Source organism: Somniosus microcephalus, chromosome 4 (assembly GCF_052327205.1).
Source record: "Somniosus microcephalus isolate GS21.2 chromosome 4, FLI_Smic_1.0, whole genome shotgun sequence".
Lineage (NCBI taxonomy): Eukaryota > Metazoa > Chordata > Chondrichthyes > Squaliformes > Somniosidae > Somniosus > Somniosus microcephalus.
Window position 1 is genome coordinate 156,225,888 of NC_140990.1, and position 24,723 is coordinate 156,250,610.

At 50.8% G+C, this 24,723-nt stretch overlaps 1 protein-coding gene across 2 annotated transcripts in view; it reads right to left on the reverse strand.

The window, feature by feature from the left end:
* trpm2 (transient receptor potential cation channel, subfamily M, member 2) overlaps nucleotides 1–24,723 on the reverse strand; it is a 337,017-nt gene that overhangs the window by 181,058 nt on the left and 131,236 nt on the right. For both annotated transcript variants that reach the window (XR_015078103.1, XM_085985384.1), the window contains exon 13: nucleotides 3,622–3,765. Coding sequence is in view for 1 of the 2 variants with exons in the window: in XM_085985384.1 (XP_085841510.1) it covers nucleotides 3,622–3,765 (144 nt within the window). In the remaining variant the exon portion in view is untranslated. The remainder of the gene's footprint in view (nucleotides 1–3,621; nucleotides 3,766–24,723) is intronic.

Consider the following 24,723-nt stretch of genomic DNA (forward strand, 5'->3'; position numbering starts at 1 on the left):
CACGCTGCCCTCCAGGGAAGACGTGTCCCCTACATTGGCCTGGGTGGCCGCGGCTGAGGGTTCCCCTGATGGGCCGCCTTCCTCTTGCTCCTCCTCCTGCTCCTCCTCGAAGGGTCTGTCACTGGCAAGTTGAGGGACCTCCTCTTGACCATCTGAAAGCAGGAAGGCACAAGAGTAGCTTTAGAGTGAGGAGAGGGCGTCAGTGCGGGATGCATGAGTGGTGGCATTCAGCGCATTGGTCGGACAGTGGCAAAGGATGTAGATCTGATGCGCAAGTGGGACGAGAGAGGTGCAAAAGGTGATGTCCTTACCATTGCTTCCCAGAACAGGGTCGGCATCTCCACATGCAACGGGCCCAATCACCCGGCGACCCATGAGGCGCTCCACGCGATGTTGCAGGTCGGTGAGTGGCTGGAAATGGGGTCGTCCTCCCCCGGTCACAGTCCAGCTCCTGCGATTATTCGCCAGCTTGGCCTGCAAGAGAAAGGACGGCCTCTAAGTACAGTGTGTCGCCGTGATCTTGTGTGCACTGCCTCCCATGGTGGAATAGCCTGGCCAGTGTGTTGCCATGATCTGGTGTGCACTGCCTCCCATGGTGGAATAGCCTGGCCAGTGTGTCGCCATGATCTGCTGTGCACTGCCTCCCATGGTGGAATAGCCTGGCCAGTGTGTCGCCATGATCTGCTGTGCACTGCCTCCCATGGGGGAATAGCCTGGCCAGTGTGTCGCCATGATCTGCTGTGCACTGCCTCCCATGGTAGAATAGCCTGGCCAGTGTGTTGCCATGATCTGCTGTGCACTGCCTCCCATGGTGGAATAGCCTGGCCAGTGTGTCGCCATGATCTGCTGTGCACTGCCTCCCATGGTGGAATAGCTTGGCCAGTGTGTTCAGTGCAGAATGTGCAATTGATGCTCATGCCTGTGCCATAGCTGCTGGATGAAGGCTGGCCATTAGAGCTTTCAGGTCCCTTTGCCCATAATGTGAGGTGCACATGCAAGGATGAGGAGGTCATTGGAAAGGGTACTCACCCTGACAATGCGTGTGAGGTCATTTATCTTTTTGCAGCATTGGGCACCGGTCCTGGGGACGTCGCTGTTGGCTGACAGCTTGGTGGCAACATGCCTCCAGGCTCTCCTGTAGACGCGGACCGTCGCCTTCTTGCCATTGTCCGGGTACAAAACATGGCGCCTCTTCTCCACAGCAGCAAGCAGCACACTCAGATCACGCTCTGAGAAGCGCTGCGCATGTTCACGGGCCTTCTCCATGTCTTCAGGCGCTATTTGGGTCCAGCAGCAGTGTTCAGGCCTAGCTGGAGGGCTCCACTATCCATGGCGTGGCAGCAGACACAGTCGACCCTTCCCCCTTAAGAGCTGGCCGGCGCCAGGGTGTCTGCTGTCAGTCACGAGATGGCCGCACCTGCGCTGCGCCCGGCCTAGGCGCTATCGATCACCACCTCCGGCTTAGCGCCCAGAGAGAGGCGTCCAACAGCAGTTTTAGCGCTCGCCCGAACTAGTAGGGCGAAGCTAATGAATATCGGAGAAGTGGCCTAGATTTGGAGGCGCACGCTAACTTTAGCGGACGCCCCACTTTAGCGCCCCAAAAGTGACGTCAATGAATTTCTAGGCCTATGACTCTATGACCCAGAGCTCACACGACATCACCAAGGTTTACAAACAGTAGGAAAGGAGACAGGATACAGTAGTATGATAGCAAAATTCTGCAGATGCTGGAAATCCGAAATAACAACAGAAAATGCTGGAAAAACTCAGCAGGCCAGGCAACATCCGTGGAGAGAAATTAGAGTCAACGTTTCGGGTCTAACCCTTTTTCAAAAGTGAATGTGAATGGGTAAGGGTGCATGGATGTCAGTGTCAAGTGGGATGTGGAGGAAGAGATTGCTGAAGCTGAGTGCTGGTGAGGAAAGGCAATGGGGATCAGATTGAGGGTGATGGGAAATTCATACTCACTTTTCCAGTGCGCTGAAGGTCATGAAATCTTTTCCGGCACTGTATCCAGGTTCTGCGGGTGACTCCCAAGGAGTTGACCTCCTCAGCCACCTGCATCCACACTGCCTTGGTCTGAGTGGGAGGCCTCTTCCTCCCTGATGAAGGGAACAGCACCTCCCTGTTGGCCCTAGCCCCATCGACTAATGCCTCAGTGCCGCCTCGTCAAAGCGAGGAGCTGATCTTACCCTCCTGCTTGTCATTTTTCCTGCAGCTCCCTCACACTGCACAGTCAAGAAGCTTGGCAGTCTGCAGAAGAAGCAAGGCTTGCTGTGGACCTTAAATGCAGCAGCAATGATGACGTCATCGGAGGGGACTTTCAGTCATGAAAAACCCATTTGCAAAGGCTTCCCACACGCTGGAAATCAATTGGCCACTTAAGTTAAAATTGCATCAATCTCCCACATCCATTTAGATTCATGTGGGAAACACGAAATTCGGATAACACGACACCATCCCGCACCCGAGTTAAAATCCCCCCGAGGCTCAGTATTATCCTACAGTAGTCCCCCGCACCTCTGCTCCTCCGCACGCCAACACTTCACAACCCCGCTCCCCCGCACTTCACAACCCCGCTCCCCCGCACCACAGCACTTCACAACCCGCTCCCCCGCACTTCACAACCCCGCTCCCCAGCATAGCTGCTCCTCTCTGCTCCGCGGTCTCTCCCCATAGCCCTGTATAAATCTCAAAATAATCCCATTACCCCACCCCTGGTTCTGGACTCCCCGACCATCGGGAACATCCTTCCTGCATCTAGTCTGTCTAGTCCTGTTAGAATGTTATAAGTTTCAATGAGATCCCCTCTCATTCTTCTAAACTCCAGCGAGTATAAGCCCAACCGACCCAATCTCTCCTCATACGTCATTCCAGCCATCCCAGGTATCAGCCTGGTGAATCTTCGCTGCACTCCCTCCATGGCAAGAACATCCTTCCTCAGATAAGGCGACCAAAACTGCACACAATTCATATTGTCATATTGTCCCACTCTGCCCATAGCCCTTTATCAATCCCAAACTAATCCCACTGCCTTGCTCTCTCCCCATAGCCCTGTATCAATCCCAAACTAATCATACTGTCCCGCTCTCTCCCCATAGCCCTGTATCAATCCCAAACTAATCCCACTGCCCCACTCTCTACCCATAGCCCTGTATCAATCCCAAACTGATCCCACTGCCCTGCTCTCTCCTCATAGCCCTGCATCAATCTCAAAATAATCCCACTGCCCCAGGCTCTCCTCATAGCCCTGTATCAATCTCAAACTAATCCCATTGCCCCGCTGTCTCCCCATAGCCCTGTATCAATCCCAAACTAATCCCACTGCCCCACGCTCTCCCCATAGCCCTGTATCAATCCCAAACTAATCCCACTACCCCACTCTCTCCCCATAGCCCTGTATCATTCCCAAACTAATCCCACTGCCGCACTCTCTCCCCATAGCCCTGTATCATTCCCCAAACTAATCCCACTGCCCTGCTCTCCATGAAGCATTGGGGTCATCAGAAAAGGAAGGGGGAAATTGTGGGGAAAAAATGGAGGGGAAGGTGGGGGAGAGGAAGATCAAAAATGTAAGTGGGAGGATCTGAATGTGGCGTGTCCCTGCTGGCCTTCCCATACCTGCACCCAGAAAATGTATGCCAGGTCCTTGCGCTTCTGTAAGATTGCCCAGATAAAGAGGTCTCGCTCTGGGTCCTCAACTTGATCCTGGCAGATCTCGATCTCCTGAGTGTGCTGCATGTCCTGGGGAGTTGGTGGCAGGATCTATGGAATGGAAAATCAGAGTGTCACAGTGATTTCTGGGATCATCGGCAGCTTAAGAAAGGATACCCATCCACCGAGAGTTCTCACAACAGGACCTTAGCCTGGTGCAAGATCAAGGTAAATCAGCTAAATATGCAGTTCTCACTCCGGTCATTAGACGGAAATTTTATCGATTAGAGTTCAAGTCTTGGCATTACACTTTTCCATTAATATAAGTTTAGCGATAGCTCCCCACCAGCCCCAGCAGATCATAGAATGAAAGCACAGAGGCCATTCAGCCCATCGTGTCTGCACTGACTCTTTGAAAGAGCTATCCAATTAATCCCATTCCCCAGCTTGTTCGCTGATGACTGCACAGTGTTCAGCGCCATTCACAACTCCTCAGATAATGAAGCAGTCCATGCCCGCATGCAACAAGGCCTGGACGACATTCAGGCTTGGGCTGATAAGTGGCAGGTAACATTCACGCCCCTCCAAATAGTGAGAGGGAGGTAGAGGAGCAAATCTGCAGGGAAATCGCAGAGATATGCAAGAGCTATAGAGTGATGATATTGGGGGACTTTAATTACCCAAATATCAATTGGGATAATGCTAAGGTAAAGGGAAAGGAGGGGGAGGAATTTCTGAAATGTGTCCAGGAGAATTTCCTTCACCAATATGTTCTTGGCCTAACTAGGCAGAAGGTGTTGCTGGATCTGGTGCTGGGGGATGAGGTGGGCCAGGTCGACCAAGTGTCTGTAGGAGAACACTTGGGTATGAGTAATCATCGTATCATAAAATTTAGATTAGCAATGGAGAACAGCAAGGAACAATCTAGAGTGGAACTTCTAAACTGGGATAGGGCTAACTTCAATGGGATGTGAAAGGATCTAGCCAGGGTAAAATGGAACCAAAGACTGACAGGAAAAACTGTAACGGAACAATAGGTGATCTTTAAGGAGGAGATGTTCCAAGTACAGGCTAGGTATATTCCAACAAGAGGGAAGGGTAAGGGAGCCAAAGCAAGAGCTCTTTGGATGACGAGGGAGATAGAGAAGATGATGAAACAAAAAAAAGAGGGTGTATAATGCATGGCAGGTGAATTCTTCAAGGGAGAACCAGACCAAATACAATAAGGTGAGAGGGGATATGAGGAGGATAGCGTGCTGGAAATCCCAAGGAAACAAATATTGAATTGGGGACAGGTACTCAATAAAATCCATAATTTTCCAATCTTCCCTAGATGCAGGGTGTGGTGTATGTAACCTGTTCCACCTTAAGAGAACTTAAGCCTGTTCCACCTTAAGAGATGTACTACTTTCTCTGGCTGCTGTATACGTAATACCGGTGGTGACCACTGGTATATAAGTACTGTGTAGTGATATTGTATTTAGTATAGTCCTGACCTCCAACTAGTAAAGACCTGTTGAACTTTATTCTTGTAGTCTGTGTCAGTAATTAACCTTAATACAACTGGAACACACAGACTTAACAGTGGCGACGAGTCCGATTCTTACCCTGCGGCAGTTTATATCCACGGCGGCTTCGTCCACAGAACGGGCGTCGAAGAGAGGCATCCACCCTCATCACCCTGCTGGAAGACACGTCGCGCGGCAGGCATCGAGAACCCGGAGTGCAGAAGACATCCTGAACTCGAAGCCTCCATCAGCGGCAGTCAGCTATCTTCTTTCTACCTTGGTGGTGGGTAAGCTGGTCAGCGACGCGAGCAGAAAGTCGGCCGCATTGGCTGTACAGACGGGGGGCGGAAGACGGAGGAATAAGGGCGGTGAGATCGATCGCGACCGGAGATAAGGGCCGGGCCGCATTCGGGCCGAAAGGCGCAGCGCGGGGACATCGATCGCGGCTGGTGATAAGGGCCGGGCCGCTTTCGGGCCAAAAAGGCGCAGCGTCTGGGGCGACTGAAGGCGCGAGAGCCACGGTGAAGGCGAACGCAGCCGGTGCTAATAACCGGGCTGCAAGAAGGGCTGCGAGGCGCGACATCGGGGAAGCGCGAATGCCCGAGGGAGCCGCGGTGAAGCGGAGACAGCGTTGGGGGAGTTACTAACCGCTGGGAAAGGGGAGCAGCAGCGGCACGCCAAACGCCATTGCAGCCAGTGGGTGAAGACCGCCAAGCGCGGGAAAACCGCCATTTTGTAGGCGGAGGTCGAAGACAAGAGCGGGAAGCCGCCATCTTGGGATAAAATAAATTGCAACGATGCCTAAACATGGGAACATTGATACCTTTGATGGCGACATCGAAGATTGGGCCATGTATGTAGAACACATACAAAATTATTGTAAAGCAAATAAAATCCCAGATGCAGAGAAAGCACTAACGTTATTGAACTTAATGGGTGCGAAGACATACGGGCAATTGAAACACCTTTTATCACCAGATGAACCGGCGGATAAGACGTTCAAGGAGATTGTTACTGTCCTGAAAAATCATCTAAACCCCACGCCGCTGATGCTAGCGGAACGATTTAAATTTTACAGCAGAAGGCAGCTGAAGGATGAAAGCAATGCTGAATATTTAATGGAATTGCGTAAGCTAGCAAGGTGCTGTCAGTTTGGAACGGGACTGACAGACGCGCTAAGAGATAGATTTGTGTGTGGATTATTAAAAGAAGATACACAAAAGCGACTGCTCGAGGAGAATGAGCTGACGCTTGAGAAAGCGGTCACTATGGCAGCAGCACACGAGGCCGCAGCGAGAGGCACGGCAGTAATGCAGCTACGGTCACCGGAACACAGTACAAATAAATTGGGTTTGAGTACTGTAAAATGTTATCGTTGTGGAAAGACAACACACGATCAGAACCAGTGTTGGTTTAAAAACCAAGAATGCAGAACGTGTGGCAGGCTTGGCCACATAGCTAAAGTATGCCGGTCAGGAAAGAAGACCAGCAACAAAAAGTCACCGCAAGGAAAATACATAAAGGTGCACAAGGTGACAAAGACCAGTTCGAACGATCAGAAGTCAGATTCAGACGCTAGCAGTAATGAACTGGGTAGCTTAAGAGTACACAACGTTGGTAAGGATGCAGATCTCCAGACAATTTGGGTCACTCTTCAGATAGCAGGAGTCCAAGTAAAGATGGAATTGGACACTGGATCGGCATTGACGGTCATGAATAAGAAAGATTACAAAAGGTTATTCCAACATATTCCCCTACGGGATACGGAGATTATATTGAAAACATACACGGGGCAAAGAGTGTACCCCATCGGAAAGATAGAGGTAAAAGTGGTCCACAAGGGCGAAGAAAGCCAAGTAATGGACTTATATGTGCTACCTGAAGGAGGTCCACCACTACTGGGACGGGAGTGGATTAGGAAAATGAATATGGACTGGCACTCCTTAAAAGCACTAACGGTAGATTCCGGGGAAACAGATGTCAAACCTAAACGATTGTCCAAAATATTGGATGATGCTAAAGAGGTGTTCCAGCAAGGACTGGGAACACTGAAAGGAATTACGGCAAACATCAAGATTGATGAACATGCACAACCAAAATTTTTCAAAGCCAGACCGGTACCCTATGCAATACGGCCTACTGTAGAAGCGGAACTGGAAGCGCTAGAATGTTCAGGTGTACTGTCTAAGGTAGATTGGAGTGAGTGGGCTATGCCCATTGTTCCCGTTATGAAACGTCCTTCGAGCAACAAGCCAGGAGAACCAGGGAAGGTTCGCATCTGTGGAGATTTCAAGATCACCGTTAATCCGGTGCTTCACACGGTGCAGTATCCGCTTCCGTGGATTGAGGATATTTTTGCTTCGTTGTCTGGCAGGAAACACTTCACCAAGATAGACCTGGCACAGGCATACTTGCAGATGGAGGTTGATGAAGAGTCACGCCAGTACCTCACGATCAACACGCATAGAGGTGTATAATAGGCTGTTTTTTGGAGTGGCATCGGCTCCGGCAATTTGGCAGAGGACCATGGAGCAGGTATTACAGGGAATTCCAGGCACACAATGTTACCTGGACGATATTCTGATTACAGGTGATGGTGATGAAGAACACCTCGCAAACTTGGAACTGGTGCTCAACAGACTGAAAGAGTATGGACTTAGAGTTAATCGGCAGAAATGTGAGTTCTTTCAGAAGCGGATCTCGTACTGTGGTCATGTCATTGACCGGGAGGGGCTTCATAAGTCTCCTGACAAGATAGAGGCAGTTGTAAAGGCTCCCGCTCCGGATAATGTCTCTCAGTTGAGGTCATTTCTGGGATTGATTAACTATTACCATAAGTTTCTACCGAATCAATCCACGGTACTGCACCCGCTGAACGCTCTTTTACAGAAGGGGGTACCATGGGAATGGAGCGAAAACTGTAAGAAGGCATTTCACAAAAGCAAAGAATTGATCACCTCAGAGGAAGTGTTGGCTCACTTCAACCCAACACTGCCCATTCGGTTGGCTTGTGATGCTTCTCCATATGGTATTGGGGCAGTACTCTCACACAAGTTGCCAAATGGCACGGAAAGGCCAGTCGCGTTTGCATCCAGATCATTGACCTCCGCTGAGCGCAACTATGCGCAGATCGATAGGGAGGCTCTCAGCCTTGTATGGGGAGTGAAGAAGTTTAATCATTACCTGCAGGGCCAAAAATTCACACTTCTGACAGACCATCAACCGTTGGTATCCATTTTTAACCCTAAGAAGGGTGTTTCGGTGATGACAGCACAGCGACTCCAGAGATGGTCCCTTTTCCTAGGGGCACATCAATATCAAATAGAATTCAAAGGTACAAAGCAGCATGGCAATGCTGATGGGCTGTCGCGCCTGCCACTACCTGAAGCAGAAGAGACGACGAAAGTTGACCCTGTTGAGTTATTTCATTCGACCATCATCGAGTGTTTACCAGTCACCAATGCAAGTATTGAAAGAGAAACCAGGAACGACCCGACACTGTCCCGAGTTTACGAGGTGACAGTGAAGGGATGGCCAACACATGGTGATCCTCTGTTACCGGCATTCTCGGCAAGGCGAGACCAGCTGTCCGTCTGCCATGGTACTTTGATGTACGGGACAAGAGTGATTATTCCTCCCAAGTTACGGGAAAGAGTTCTAAAGGAACTGCATGAAGGTCATCTGGGGGGAGTTAAGATGAAAAGTCTTGCTAGGGCTTATGTATGGTGGCCGGGCATTGACCAACAGATAGAGGAGTTGACAAAAAGCTGCGCTGGGTGCCAAAAAGTGCAAAATGCACCTCCGCTCGCACCGCTACACCCATGGGAATGGCCTTCAGCCCCATGGCAACACGTACATATTGACTTTGCTGGTCCATTCATGGACTCCATGTTCCTAATTGCGGTGGACGCACATTCCAAATGGCCAGAAGTGATCAAGATGAATACCACTACTTCAGAAAAGACAATTGCGGTGTTAAGAACAATATTCGCAAGGAACGGATTGCCAGAACAGATATGTTCGGACAACGGACCACAGTTCGTGTCGGAAGAATTCCAAAAATTCTTAAAGAAGAATGGGGTGAAACATTATACCTCTGCCCCATATCATCCGGCGACAAACGGGTTGGCCGAGAGATTTGTCCAAACATTCAAAAAGGCAATAAAGGCCATGAACGATGATCAGATTCCGTTACAACACAAGGTGGACAATTTCCTAATGGCATATCGAAACGCCGCTCATGCAGTGACTAACCAAAGTCCTGCCATGATGTTTTATAACAGGAGGTTGCGGTCCAGGTTGGACTTGTTAAAACCAAATGTGCGGAGGGAAGTGGAAAACAAACAGTTCCGGCATATTAATAACAAGTCCACTCGAAGTTTCGACGTAGGACAACCAGTGTTGGCAAGGGGCTATGGAAACGAAAAATGGCAGTCCGGAACAATTCGGGCCAGACAAGGACCTCTGATGTACACAGTAGATATTGGTAACAATGTGATAAGGCGTCATGCGGATCAACTGGTAGAATCAAGAGCAAGGGTCGAACCCATGGTTGCGACAGAGACAACTGTGGAAGACGTTAATGAACCTGAAGCATCTACCTCGGCAGGGACTGTACCTGATGATGACGTCCAATACATAGGAAACCAACAAGAAGAGTCACCTCAGCAACAAGAATCTGAGACCACTGAAAGGCGTTATCCAAACCGAATCAGAAGGCCTCCTGAGAGACTGAACCTTTGAACTGTTTATACCTGAAGTTATATATGTATATATGTTATGATGTTATGTTAAATGGGGATATGACTGTTAAGCTAAAAAGGGAGGATTGTGGTGTATGTAACCTGTTCCACCTTAAGAGAACTTAAGCCTGTTCCACCTTAAGAGATGTACTACTTTCTCTGGCTGCTGTATACGTAATACCGGTGGTGACCACCGGTATATAAGTACTGTGTAGTGATATTGTATTTAGTATAGTCCTGACCTCCAACTAGTAAAGACCTGTTGAACTTTATTCTTGTAGTCTGTGTCAGTAATTAATCTTAATACAACTGGAACACACAGGCTTAACACAGGGAAGGTGCCTGAGGATTGGAAAGTGGCAAATGTGACACCATTGTTCAAGAAAGGCTGTAAGGACAATCCTAGTAACTACAGTTTAACATCAGTGGTGGGTAAAGTTTTAGAAACAATAATCAAGGAAAAGATTAACAGGCACTTGGAGAAGTGTGTACCATCTACAAGATGCACTGCAGCAACTCACCAAGGCTTCTTCGGCAGCACCTCGCAAACCCGCGACCTCTTCCACCTAGAAGGACAAGGGCAGCAGGCGCATGGGAACACCACCACCTCCAAGTTCCCCTCAGAGAGAATCAGCATGGACTTGTGAAAGGTAGGTCATGCCTGACAAACCTGTTTGAATTTTTTGAAAAGGTGACTAAAGTAGTGGACAGGGGAATGTCTATGGATGTTACTTATATGGACTTCCAGGAGGCATTTGATAAACTCCAAAATAAGAGACTGTTATCTAAGGTATAAGCCCATGGAATTGAGGGAAAATGATTGACCTGGTTAGGAAATTGGCTGAGCAGCAGGAGACAGGCAGTAGGGATAGTGGGCAGGTACTCAAATTGGCAGGGTGTGACTAGTGGTGTCCCACAGGGATCTGTGTTGGGGCCTCAACTATTCACAATATTTATTAACGACTTAGATGATGGCATAGAAAGTCATATATCCAAATTTGCCAATGACACAAAGATAGGCAGCATTGTAGGCAGTGTAGATGAAAGCATAAAATTACAAACGGATATTGATAGATTAAGTGAATGGGCAAAACTGTGGCAAATGGATTTCAATGTAAGCAAATGTGAGGTCTTTTGGACCTAAAAAGGATAGAGCAGGGTACTTTCTAAATGGTGAAAAGCTAAAAACAGTGGAGGTCCAAAGAGACTTGGGGGGTCCAGGTACATAGATCATTAAAATGTCATGAACAGGTACAGAAAATAATCAAAAAGGCTAATGGAATGCTGGCCTTTACATCTAGAGGACTAGAATACAAGGGGTTAGAAGTTATGCTGCAGCTATACAAAACCCTGGTTAGACCACACCTGGAGTACTGTGAGCAGTTCTGGGCACCACACCTTGGGAAGGATATATTGGCCTTGGAGGGAGTGCAGCGTAGGTTTACCAGAATGATACCCGGACTTCAAGGGTTAAGTTATGAGGAGAGATTACACAAATTTAGAAGATTAAGGGGTGGTCTGATCGAAGTTTTCAAGCTATTAAGGGGAACTGATGGGGTAGATAGAGAGAAACTATTTCTGTTGGTTGGGGAGTCCAGGACCAGGGAACATAGTCTAAAAATGACAGCCAAACTTTTCAGGAGTGAAATGAGGAAACACTTCGTCACTAGGCCTGCTTCTGGGAAAGGTGGGACTTGTACAAGTCGGACGGGTTGCACCTGAACCAGAGCGGGACAAATATCCTTGCGGGGAGGTTTGCTAGCACTGTTGGGGGGGGTTTAAACTAACTTGGCAGGGGGATGGGATACAGAGGGGAGCTGAAATAGGGGGTGATGTGCTGCCAATTATAGAGAAAAAAACAAGTCAGCTTGGTAGACAGGGCAAATATACAAGGGCAAGGCTGGATGGCATCTATTTTAATGCAAGGAGTCTTGCAAATAAGGTGGATGAACTGAAGGTGTTGATAAACACATGGGAGTACGATATTGTTGCTATCACGGAGACATGGTTGAGGGAGGGGCAAGACTGGCAGCTCAATATTCCGGGGTACAGAATCTTCAGGCGAGACAGAGGGGGAGGTATAAGAGGAGGGGGTGTCGCAATATTAATTAAGGAGTCAATTACTGCAGTAAGGAGGGATGATATATTAGCAGGTTCCTCTAATGAGGCCATATGGGTGGAGCTTAAAAACAAAAAGGGGGCAAGCACTTTGATGGGAGTGTACTATAGGCCTCCAAACAGTCAGGGGGAGATAGAGGAACAGATATGTAGGCAAATCTCAGAGAAATGTGCAAATAATAGGGTAATAATAATGGGGGATTTCAACTTCCCCAATATTAACTGGGATAGTCAGAGTGTGAAAGGCTCAGAGGGTGTAGAATTCTTAAAGTGCATCCAGGAGAGCTTTTTGAGCCAGCATGTAGAAAGTCCTACAAGAGAGGGGGCGGTACTGGACCTAATTCTAGGGAATGTGGCCAGCCAAGTGGAAAAAGTGCTAGTAGGTGAGCACTTTGGTGACAGTGACCATAATATGGTAAGATTTAAGGTGGTCATGGAAAAGGACAGGGATGGGCCGGAAATAAAGGTTCTAAATTGGGGGAAGGCCGATTTTAATAGGATAAGGCAGGATCTGGCCAAAATGGACTGGGATCAGCTACTTGTAGGAAAATCCGCATCAGAGCAATGGGAGGCTTTCAGAAGGGAGATTGAGATCATACAATGGCAACATGTTCCCGTAAAGGTCAAGGGTGGTTCCAAAAACCACAGGGAACCTTGGATGTCAGGGGATATACGAGAATGGATTGGGAAAAAAAGGAGGGCTTTTGGCAGATACAAAAGGCTAAAGACGGAGGAAGCCCTAGAGGAGTACAAAAAGTGCAGGGGGATACTTAAAAAAGAAATTAGGAGATCAAGGGGGGGCCATGAAATAACACTGGCAAGCAAAATAAAGGAAAATCCTAAGATGTTTTATAAGTATATTAAGGGTAAGAGGATAACTAGGGAAAAAATAGGGCCCATTAGGGACAAAAGTGGCAATCTGTGTGTGCAGCCGGAAGATGTAGGAGGGGTTCTAAATGAATTTTTGCATCTGTTTTCACTATGGAGAAGGACGATGTAGACATTGAAATAGGGCGGGGGGACTGTGATATGCTTGAACATATTCACATCGAGAGGGAGGAGGTATTGGCGGTTTTAGCTGGCCTAAAAATGGATAAATCCCCAGGCCCGGGTGAAATGTATCCCAGGCTGCTGTGTGAGGCAAAGGAAGAGATTGCGGGGGCTCTAACACATATATTCAGGACCTCTCTGGCCACAGAGGATGTGCCAGAGGACTGGAGAACCGCTAATGTAGTACCATTATTCAAGAAGGGAAGTAGGGAAAAACCGGGGAACTACAGGCCAGTGAGCCTAACATCAGTGGTAGGAAAATTATTGGAAAAAATTCTGAGGGACAAAATTTGTCTCCACTTGGAGAGGCAAGGATTAATCAGGGATAGTCAACATGGCTTTGTCAAGGGAAGATCATGTCTGACTAATTTGATTGAATTTTTTGAGGGGGTGACTAGGTGTGTGGATGAGGGTAACGCAGTGGATGTGGTATATATGGATTTCAGTAAGGCCTTCGATAAAGTCCCGCACAGGAGACTGGTCAAGAAGGTAAGAGCCCATGGAATCCAGGGTGCCTTGGCACATTGGATAAAAAACTGGCTTAGTGACAGAAGGCAGAGGGTGATGGTCGAAGGTTGTTTTTGTGACTGGAAGCCTGTGGCCAGTGGGGTACCACAAGGATCGGTGCTGGGTCCCTTGCTGTTTGTGGTCTACATTAATGACTTGGATATGAATGTAAAAGGTATGATCAGTAAGTTCGCGGATGATACAAAAATTGGTAGGGTGGTAAATAGCGAGGAGGGTAGCCTCAGTCTGCAGGACGATATAGATGGGTTGGTCAGATGGGCGGAACAGTGGCAAATGGAATTTAACCCGGAAAAGTGCGAGGTGATGCACTTTGGGGGGACTAACAAGGCAAGGGAATACACAATGAATGGTAAGACCCTAGGCAAGACGGAGGGTCAGAGGGATCTGGGTGTGCAAGTACACAGATCCCTGAAGGCGGCGGAACAGGTGGATAAGGTGGTAAAAAAGGCATATGGGATACTTGCCTTCATTAGCCGAGGCATTGAATATAAGAGCAAGGAGGTTATGATGGAACTGTATAAAACATTGGTTAGGCCACAGCTGGAATACTGTGTGCAGTTCTGGTCGCCACACTACAGGAAGGATGTGATCGCGTTGGAGAGGGTGCAGAGGAGGTGCACCAGGATGTTACCGGGGCTGGAGCGCTTCAGCTATGAAGAGAGACTGGGCAGATTGGGTTTGTTTTCCTTGGAGCAGAGGAGGCTGAGGGGGGACATGATTGAGGTGTACAAAATTATGAGGGGCATAGATAGGATGGATGCTGAGGAGCTTTTTCCCTTAGTAGAGGGGTCAATAACTAGGGGGCATAGATTCAAGGTAAAGGGCGGGAGGTTTAGAGGGGATTTGAGAAAGAACTTTTTCACCCAGAGGGTGGTTGGAGTCTGGAACTCACTGCCTGAAAGGGTTGTGGAGGCAGGAACCCTCACAACATTCAAGAAGCATTTGGATGAGCACTTGAAATGCCATAGCATACAAGGCTACGGACCAAATGCTGGAATATGGGATTAGATCAGACAGGGCTTGATGGCCGGCGCGGACACGATGGGCCAAAGGGCCTCTATCCGTGCTGTATAACTCTATGACTCTATGACACAAAGGGTGGGAGAAGTTTGGAACTCTCTTCTGCAAACAGCAATTGATGCTGGGCCAATTGTTAATTTTAAGTCTGAGATTGATAGATGTTTGTTAACCAAAGGTATTAAGGGATATAGGCCAAAGGCGGGTATATGAGGTTAGATCGCAGATCAGCCATGATCTCACTGAATGGTGGAACAGGCACTTGGGGCTGAATGGCCGACTCCTGTGCCTATGTTCCTATGCGCAGGCAGTCTGGTGGTCCCGCGCCGGCCGCTCAACAGCTTTTCAATAGGAAAAACTGCACATGCACAAAATTGTGACCGGGCCGCGCAGCCAGTTAAAGGGGCCACGCATCAAAAAAAAAATTAGGGGAACATTTACAGTGACTACACTTCAAAAAAAGTACTTCATTGGCTGCAAAGCACATTGGGAAATCCTGAACTCATAAATGGTGCTGTATAATTGCAAGTCTTTCTGAGCCAGGGAGCTACAATTAGCCTCAGTGCCTGTGGGCGAGAGAAGGAAAAACAGCCAGAATTCCTGCTGCTGACCCAGTGACGCCTATTCAACAGCGGGCTGAGGGACAGGGTTGGGCTCAGCTATGATGCTTAACCTCCATGGCTAAAAGCCCGTGATCCTCAGGATCTAGACTCCAATATGAAGAATGGCCAATCAGGCACCTGTGAATGTCAGCCCAGCAGGAGTGACAGACATTGCAGGAGGGCGAGGGAAAATGAGCAAAAATAATATTTGAAAAAAAAGTACGAGATTTTTATGATGATGAACAGGGGGTGACAAGAACAGGAACACATCACTACAGCCGGCCCAGCACTCACAAATACTATCTAAACACACCCACTTAAATATCTGTCTGATACTCCATCAAATGTCCACTCCACACCCCTGGATAACGCCTGTTCGACACATTCACAGCCATTATGTGTCAAGCAGCTCACACCACACTGTCTGTCCCTATCTCATTTCTCAGTCTCAGCCATTGTCCCTAAATCTATAGTTTGTGCAAACCTCAATCGTATTATCAGGGTTCAACTTACCAATTCCCTGATAGATATTCCAATCTTGAATTATCTCATCCTCTCCAAAGTAACCAACCCCGGACTCTTCACTCTCTCCACAGTACCCAATCCCAGACTCTTCACTCTCTCCCCACAGTAACCAAATCCGGGCTCTTCACTCTCCCGACAGTAACCAATCCCGGGCTCTTCACCCTCTCCACAGTACCCAATCCCAGACTCTTCACTCTCTCTCCACAGTAACCAACCCCGGGCTCTTCAGTCTCCCCACAGTAACCAATCCCGGGGTCTTCGCTCTCTCCACAGTAACCAATCCCGGGCTCTTCACTCTCTCCACAGTAATCAATCCCAGGCTCTTCACTCTCCCCACAGTAACCAATCCCGGGCTCTTCACCTTCTCCACAGTAATCAATCCCAGGCTCTTCACTCTCCCCACAGTAACCAATCCCGGGCTCTTCACTCTCGCCACAGTAACCAATCCCAGGCTCTTTACTCTCCCCACAGTAACCAATCCCGGGCTCTTCACCCTCTCCACAGTAACCAATCCCGGGCTCTTCACAATCTCCACAGTAACCAATCGCGGGCTCTTCACCCTCCCCACAGTAAACAATCGCGGGCTCTTCACTTTCTCCCCACAGTAACTAATCCCGGGCTCTTCACCCTCTCCACAGTAACTAATCCCGGGCTCTTCACCCTCTCCACAGTAACCAATTCCGGGCTCTTCACCCTCTCCACAGTAACCAATCCCGGGCTCTTCCCTCTCTCCACAGTAACCAATCCCGGGCTCTTCACTCTCTCTCCACAGTAACCAATCCCGGGCTCTTCCCTCTCCCCACAGTAACCAATCCCGGGCTCTTCGCTCTCCCCACAGAAACCAATCCCGGGCTCTTCACTCTCCCCACAGTAACCAATCCCGGGCTCTTTACTCTCCCCACAGTAACCAATCCCGGGCTCTTCACCCTCTCCACAGTAACCAATCCCGGGCTCTTCACACTCTCCACAGTAACCAACCCCGGGCTCTTCACTCTCCCCACAGTAACCAATCGCGGGCTCTTCACTTTCTCTCCACAGTAATCAATCCCGGGCTCTTCACTCTCCCCACAGTAACCAATCCCAGGCTCTTCACTCTCCCCACAGTAACCAATCCCGGGCTCTTCACTCTCCCCACAGTAACTAATCCCGGGCTCTTCACCCTCTCCACAGTAACCAATCCCGGGCTCTTCACTCTCTCTCCACAGTAACCAATCCCGGGCTCTTCCCTCTCCCCACAGTAACCAATCCCGGGCTCTTCCCACTCCCCACAGTAACCAATCCCGGGCTCTTCACTCTCCCCACAGTAACCAATACCGGGCTCTTCCCTCTCCCCACAGTAACCAATCCCAGGCTCTTCACTCTCCCCACAGTAACCAATCCCGGGCTCTTCACTCTCTTCACAGTAACCAATCCCGGGCTCTTCACTCTCTTCACAGTAACCAATCCCAGGCTCTTCACTCTCCCCACAGTAACCAATCCCGGGCACTTCACTCTCCCCACAGTGACCAATCCCGGGCTCTTCACCCTCTGCACAGTAACCAATCCCGGGCTCTTCACTCTCTTCACAGTAACCAATCCCAGGCTCTTCACTCTCCCCACAGTAACCAATCCCGGGCTCTTCACTCTCTCTCCACAGTAACCAATCCAGGGCTGTTCACTCTCCCCACAGCAACCAATCCCAGGCTGTTCACTCTCTCCACAGTTACCAATCCCGGGCTCTTCACTCTCTCCCAACAGTAACCAAACCCGGGCTCTTCACTCTCCCCAGAGTAACCAATCCCGGGCTCTTCACTCTCTCCCAACAGTAACCAAACCCGGGCTCTTCACTCTCCCCAGAGTAACCAATCCCGGGCTCTTCACTCTCTCTCCACAGTAACCAATCCCGGGCTCTTCACTCTCCCCACAGTAACCAATCCTGGGCTCTTCACTCTCCCCACAGTAACCAATCCCGCGCTCTTCACTCTCTCTCCACAGTGACCAATCCCGGGCTCTTCACTCTCCCCACAGTAACCAATTCCGGGCTCTTCACTCCCTCCACAGTAACCAATCCCAGGCTCTTCACTCTCCCCACAGTAACCAATCCCAGGCTCTTCACCCTCTCCACAGTAACCAATCCCGGGCTCTTCACTCTCTCCACAGTAACCAATCCCAGGCTCTTCACTCTCCCCACAGTTACCAATTCCGGGCTCTTCACTCTCCCCACAGTAACCAATCCCAGGCTCTTCACTCTCCCCACAGTAACCAATCCCGGGCTCTTCACTCTCTCCACAATAACCAATCCCGGGCACTTCACTCTCCCCACAGTAAATAATCCCGGGCTCTTCACTCTCTCCACAGTAACCAATCCCGGGCTCTTCACTCTCCCCACAGTAACCAATCCCGGGCTCTTCACTCTCTCCACAGTAACCAATCCCGGGCTCTTCACCCTCTCCACAATAACCAATCCCGGGCTCTTCACTCTCTCCACAGTAACCAATCCCGGGCTCTTCACCCTCTCCACAATAACCAATCCCGGGCTCTTCACTCTCTCCACAGTAACCAATCCCGGGCTCTTCACCCTCTCCACAGTAACCAATCCCGGGCTCTTCACTCTCTCCACAGTAACCAATCCCGGGCTCATCACCCTCTCCACAGTAACCAATCCCGGGCTCTTCACTCTCTCTCCACAGTAACCAATCCCGGGCTCTTCACTCTCTCCACAGTAACCAATCCCGGGCTCTTCACTCTCTCTCCACAGTAACCAATCCCGGGCTCTTCACTCTCTTCACAGTAACCAATCCCAGGCTCTTCACTCTCCCCACAGTAACCAATCCCGGGCTCTTCACTCTCTCTCCACAGTAACCAATCCAGGGCTGTTCACTCTCCCCACAGTAACCAATCCGGGGCTCTTCACTCTCTACACAGTAACCAATCCCGGGCTCTTCTCTCTCTCTCCACAGTAACCAATCCCGGACTCTTCACTGTCTCCACAGTAACCAATCCCGGACTCTTCACTCTCTCCACAGTAACCAATCCCGGACTCGTCACTCTCTCCACAGTAACCAATCGCAGGCTCCTCACCCTCTCCACAGTAACCAATCCCGGGCGCTTCACCCTCTCTCCACAGTAACCAATTCCGGGCTCTTCACTCTCTCCACAGTAACCAATCCCGGGCTCTTCACTCTCCCCACAGTAACCAATCCCGGGCTCTTCACTCTCCCCACAGTAACCAATCCCGGGCTCTTCACCCTCTCCACAGTAACCAATCCCGGGCTCTTCACTCTCTCCACAGTAACCAATCCCGGGCTCTTCACTCTCTCCACAGTAACCAATCCCGTGCTCTTCACTCTCCCCACAGTAACCAATCCCGGGCTCTTCACTCTCTCCACAGTAACCAACCCCGCCACACTAACCAATCCTGGGCTCTTCACTCTCTCTCCACAGTAACCAATCCCGGGTTCTTCACTCTCCCCACAGTAACCAGTCCCGGGCTCTTCACTCTCCCCACAGTAACCAATCCCAGGGCTCTTCACTCTCCCCACAGTAACCAATCCCGGGCTCTTCACTCTCTCTCCACAGTAACCAATCCCGGGCTCTTCACTCTCTCTCCACAGTAACCAATCCCGGGCTCTTCACTCTCCCCACAGTAACCTATCCCGGGCTCTTCACTCTCCCCACAGTAACCAATCCCGGGATCTTCACTCTCCCCACAGTAACCAATCCCGGGCTCTTCACTCTCTCCACAGTAACCAATCCCGAGCTCTTCACTCTCTCCACAGTAACCAATCCCGGACTCTTCACTCTCCCCACAGTAACCAATCCCAGGCTCTTCACTCTCCCTCCACAGTAACCAATCCCGGGCTCTTCACTCTCTCCACAGTAACCAATCCCGGGCTCTTCACCCTCTCCACAGTAACCAATCCCGGGCTCTTCACTCTCTCTCCACAGTAACCAATCCCGTGCTCTTCACTCTCTCCACAGTAACCAATCCCGGGCTCTTCACTCTCTCTCCACAGTAACCAATCCAGGACTATTCACTCTCTCCCCACAGTAACCAATCCCGGGCTCTTCACTCTCCCCACAGTAACCAATCCCGGGCTCTTCACTCTCCCCACAGTAACCAATCCCGGGCTCTTCACTCTCTCCCCACAGTAACCAATCCCGGGCTCTTCACTCTCTCTCCACAGTAACCAATCCCAGGCTCTTCACTCTCGCCACAGTAACCAATCCCGGGCTCTTCACTCTCTCTCCACAGTGACCAATCCCGGGCTCTTCACCCTCTCCACAGTAACCAATCCCAGGGCTCTTCACCCTCTCCACAGTAACCAATCCCGGGCTCTTCACTCTCTCCATAGTAACCAATCCCGGGCTCTTCACTCTCTCCACAATAACCAATCCCGGGCTCTTCACTCTCTCCACAGTAACCAATCCCGGGCTCTTCACCCTCTCCACAGTAACCAACCCCGGGCTCTTCACTCTCCCCACAGTAACCAATCCCGGGCTCTTCACCCTCTCCACAGTAACCAATCCCGGGCTCTTCACTCTCTCCACAGTAACCAATCCCGGGCTCTTCACTCTCTCCACAGTAACCAATCCCGGGCTCTTCACTCTCCCCACAGTAACCAATCCCGGGCTCTTCACTCTCTCCACAATAACCAATCCCGGGCTCTTCACTCTCCCCACAGTAACCAATCCCGGACTCTTCACTCTCCCCATAGTAACCAATCTCGGGCTCTTCACTCTCTCTCCACAGTAACCAATCCCGGGCTCTTCACTCTCTCCACAGTAACCAATCCCAGGCTCTTCACTCTCTCCACAGTAACCAATCCCGGGCTCTTCACTCTCTCCACAGTAACCAATCCCAGACTCTTCACCCTCTCCACAGTAACCATTCCCGGGCTCTTCACGCTCCCCACAGTAACCAATCCCGGGCTCTTCACTCTCCCCACAGTAACCAATCCCGGGCTCTTCACTCTCTCTCCAGAGTAACCAATCCCGGGCTCTTCACGCTCCCCACAGTAAGCAATCCCGGACTCTTCACTCTCCCCAAAGTTACCAATCCCAGGCTCTTCACTCTCTCTCCAGAGTAACCAATCCCGGGCTCTTCACTCTCTCCACAGTAACCAATCCCAGGCTCTTCACCCTCTCCAGAGTAACCAATCCCGGGCTCTTCACTCTCTCCACAGTAACCAATCCCGGGCTCTTCACTCTCTCCACAGTAACCAATCCCGGGCTCTTCACTCTCTCCCCACAGTAACCAATCCCGGGCTCTTCACTCTCTCTCCACAGTAACCAATCCCAGGCTCTTCACTCTCGCCACAGTAACCAATCCCGGGCTCTTCACTCTCTCTCCACAGTGACCAATCCCGGGCTCTTCACCCTCTCCACAGTAACCAATCCCAGGGCTCTTCACCCTCTCCACAGTAACCAATCCCGGGCTCTTCACTCTCTCCATAGTAACCAATCCCGGGCTCTTCACTCTCTCCACAATAACCAATCCCGGGCTCTTCACTCTCTCCACAGTAACCAATCCCGGGCTCTTCACCCTCTCCACAGTAACCAACCCCGGGCTCTTCACTCTCCCCACAGTAACCAATCCCGGGCTCTTCACCCTCTCCACAGTAACCAATCCCGGGCTCTTCACTCTCTCCACAGTAACCAATCCCGGGCTCTTCACTCTCTCCACAGTAACCAATCCCGGGCTCTTCACTCTCCCCACAGTAACCAATCCCGGGCTCTTCACTCTCTCCACAATAACCAATCCCGGGCTATTCACTCTCCCCACAGTAACCAATCCCGGACTCTTCACTCTCCCCACAGTAACCAATCTCGGGCTCTTCACTCTCTCTCCACAGTAACCAATCCCGGGCTCTTCACCCTCTCCACAGTAACCAATCCCGGGCTCTTCACTCTCCCCATAGTAATCAATTCCGGGCTCTTCACCCTCTCCACAGTAACCAATCCCGGGCTCTTCACTCTCTCCACAGTAACCAATCCCAGGCTCTTCACTCTCTCCACAGTAACCAATCCCGGGCTCTTCACTCTCTCCACAGTAACCAATCCCAGACTCTTCACCCTCTCCACAGTAACCATTCCCGGGCTCTTCACGCTCCCCACAGTAACCAATCCCGGGCTCTTCACTCTCCCCACAGTAACCAATCCCGGGCTCTTCACTCTCTCTCCAGAGTAACCAATCCCGGGCTCTTCACGCTCCCCACAGTAAGCAATCCCGGACTCTTCACTCTCCCCAAAGTTACCAATCCCAGGCTCTTCACTCTCTCTCCAGAGTAACCAATCCCGGGCTCTTCACTCTCTCCACAGTAACCAATCCCAGGCTCTTCACCCTCTCCAGAGTAACCAATCCCGGGCTCTTCACTCTCTCCACAGTAACCAATCCCGGGCTCTTCACTCTCTCCACAGTAACCAATCCCGGGCTCTTCACTCTCTCCCCACAGTAACCAATCCCGGGCTCTTCACTCTCTCTCCACAGTAACCAATCCCAGGCTCTTCACTCTCCCCACAGTAACCAATCCCGGGCTCTTTACTCTCCCCACAGTAACCAATCCCGGGCTCTTCACCCTCTCCACAGTAACCAATCCCGGGCTCTTCACACTCTCCACAGTAACCAACCCCGGGCTCTTCACTCTCCCCACAGTAACCAATCGCGGGCTCTTCACTTTCTCTCCACAGTAATCAATCCCGGGCTCTTCACTCTCCCCACAGTAACCAATCCCAGGCTCTTCACTCTCCCCACAGTAACCAATCCCGGGCTCTTCACTCTCCCCACAGTAACTAATCCCGGGCTCTTCACCCTCTCCACAGTAACCAATCCCGGGCTCTTCACTCTCTCTCCACAGTAACCAATCCCGGGCTCTTCCCTCTCCCCACAGTAACCAATCCCGGGCTCTTCCCACTCCCCACAGTAACCAATCCCGGGCTCTTCACTCTCCCCACAGTAACCAATACCGGGCTCTTCCCTCTCCCCACAGTAACCAATCCCAGGCTCTTCACTCTCCCCACAGTAACCAATCCCGGGCTCTTCACTCTCTTCACAGTAACCAATCCCGGGCTCTTCACTCTCTTCACAGTAACCAATCCCAGGCTCTTCACTCTCCCCACAGTAACCAATCCCGGGCACTTCACTCTCCCCACAGTGACCAATCCCGGGCTCTTCACCCTCTGCACAGTAACCAATCCCGGGCTCTTCACTCTCTTCACAGTAACCAATCCCAGGCTCTTCACTCTCCCCACAGTAACCAATCCCGGGCTCTTCACTCTCTCTCCACAGTAACCAATCCAGGGCTGTTCACTCTCCCCACAGCAACCAATCCCAGGCTGTTCACTCTCTCCACAGTTACCAATCCCGGGCTCTTCACTCTCTCCCAACAGTAACCAAACCCGGGCTCTTCACTCTCCCCAGAGTAACCAATCCCGGGCTCTTCACTCTCTCCCAACAGTAACCAAACCCGGGCTCTTCACTCTCCCCAGAGTAACCAATCCCGGGCTCTTCACTCTCTCTCCACAGTAACCAATCCCGGGCTCTTCACTCTCCCCACAGTAACCAATCCTGGGCTCTTCACTCTCCCCACAGTAACCAATCCCGCGCTCTTCACTCTCTCTCCACAGTGACCAATCCCGGGCTCTTCACTCTCCCCACAGTAACCAATTCCGGGCTCTTCACTCCCTCCACAGTAACCAATCCCAGGCTCTTCACTCTCCCCACAGTAACCAATCCCAGGCTCTTCACCCTCTCCACAGTAACCAATCCCGGGCTCTTCACTCTCTCCACAGTAACCAATCCCAGGCTCTTCACTCTCCCCACAGTTACCAATTCCGGGCTCTTCACTCTCCCCACAGTAACCAATCCCAGGCTCTTCACTCTCCCCACAGTAACCAATCCCGGGCTCTTCACTCTCTCCACAATAACCAATCCCGGGCACTTCACTCTCCCCACAGTAAATAATCCCGGGCTCTTCACTCTCTCCACAGTAACCAATCCCGGGCTCTTCACTCTCCCCACAGTAACCAATCCCGGGCTCTTCACTCTCTCCACAGTAACCAATCCCGGGCTCTTCACCCTCTCCACAATAACCAATCCCGGGCTCTTCACTCTCTCCACAGTAACCAATCCCGGGCTCTTCACCCTCTCCACAATAACCAATCCCGGGCTCTTCACTCTCTCCACAGTAACCAATCCCGGGCTCTTCACCCTCTCCACAGTAACCAATCCCGGGCTCTTCACTCTCTCCACAGTAACCAATCCGGGCTCATCACCCTCTCCACAGTAACCAATCCCGGGCTCTTCACTCTCTCTCCACAGTAACCAATCCCGGGCTCTTCACTCTCTCCACAGTAACCAATCCCGGGCTCTTCACTCTCTCTCCACAGTAACCAATCCCGGGCTCTTCACTCTCTTCACAGTAACCAATCCCAGGCTCTTCACTCTCCCCACAGTAACCAATCCCGGGCTCTTCACTCTCTCTCCACAGTAACCAATCCAGGGCTGTTCACTCTCCCCACAGTAACCAATCCGGGGCTCTTCACTCTCTACACAGTAACCAATCCCGGGCTCTTCTCTCTCTCTCCACAGTAACCAATCCCGGACTCTTCACTGTCTCCACAGTAACCAATCCCGGACTCTTCACTCTCTCCACAGTAACCAATCCCGGACTCGTCACTCTCTCCACAGTAACCAATCGCAGGCTCCTCACCCTCTCCACAGTAACCAATCCCGGGCGCTTCACCCTCTCTCCACAGTAACCAATTCCGGGCTCTTCACTCTCTCCACAGTAACCAATCCCGGGCTCTTCACTCTCCCCACAGTAACCAATCCCGGGCTCTTCACTCTCCCCACAGTAACCAATCCCGGGCTCTTCACCCTCTCCACAGTAACCAATCCCGGGCTCTTCACTCTCTCCACAGTAACCAATCCGGGCTCTTCACTCTCTCCACAGTAACCAATCCCGTGCTCTTCACTCTCCCCACAGTAACCAATCCCGG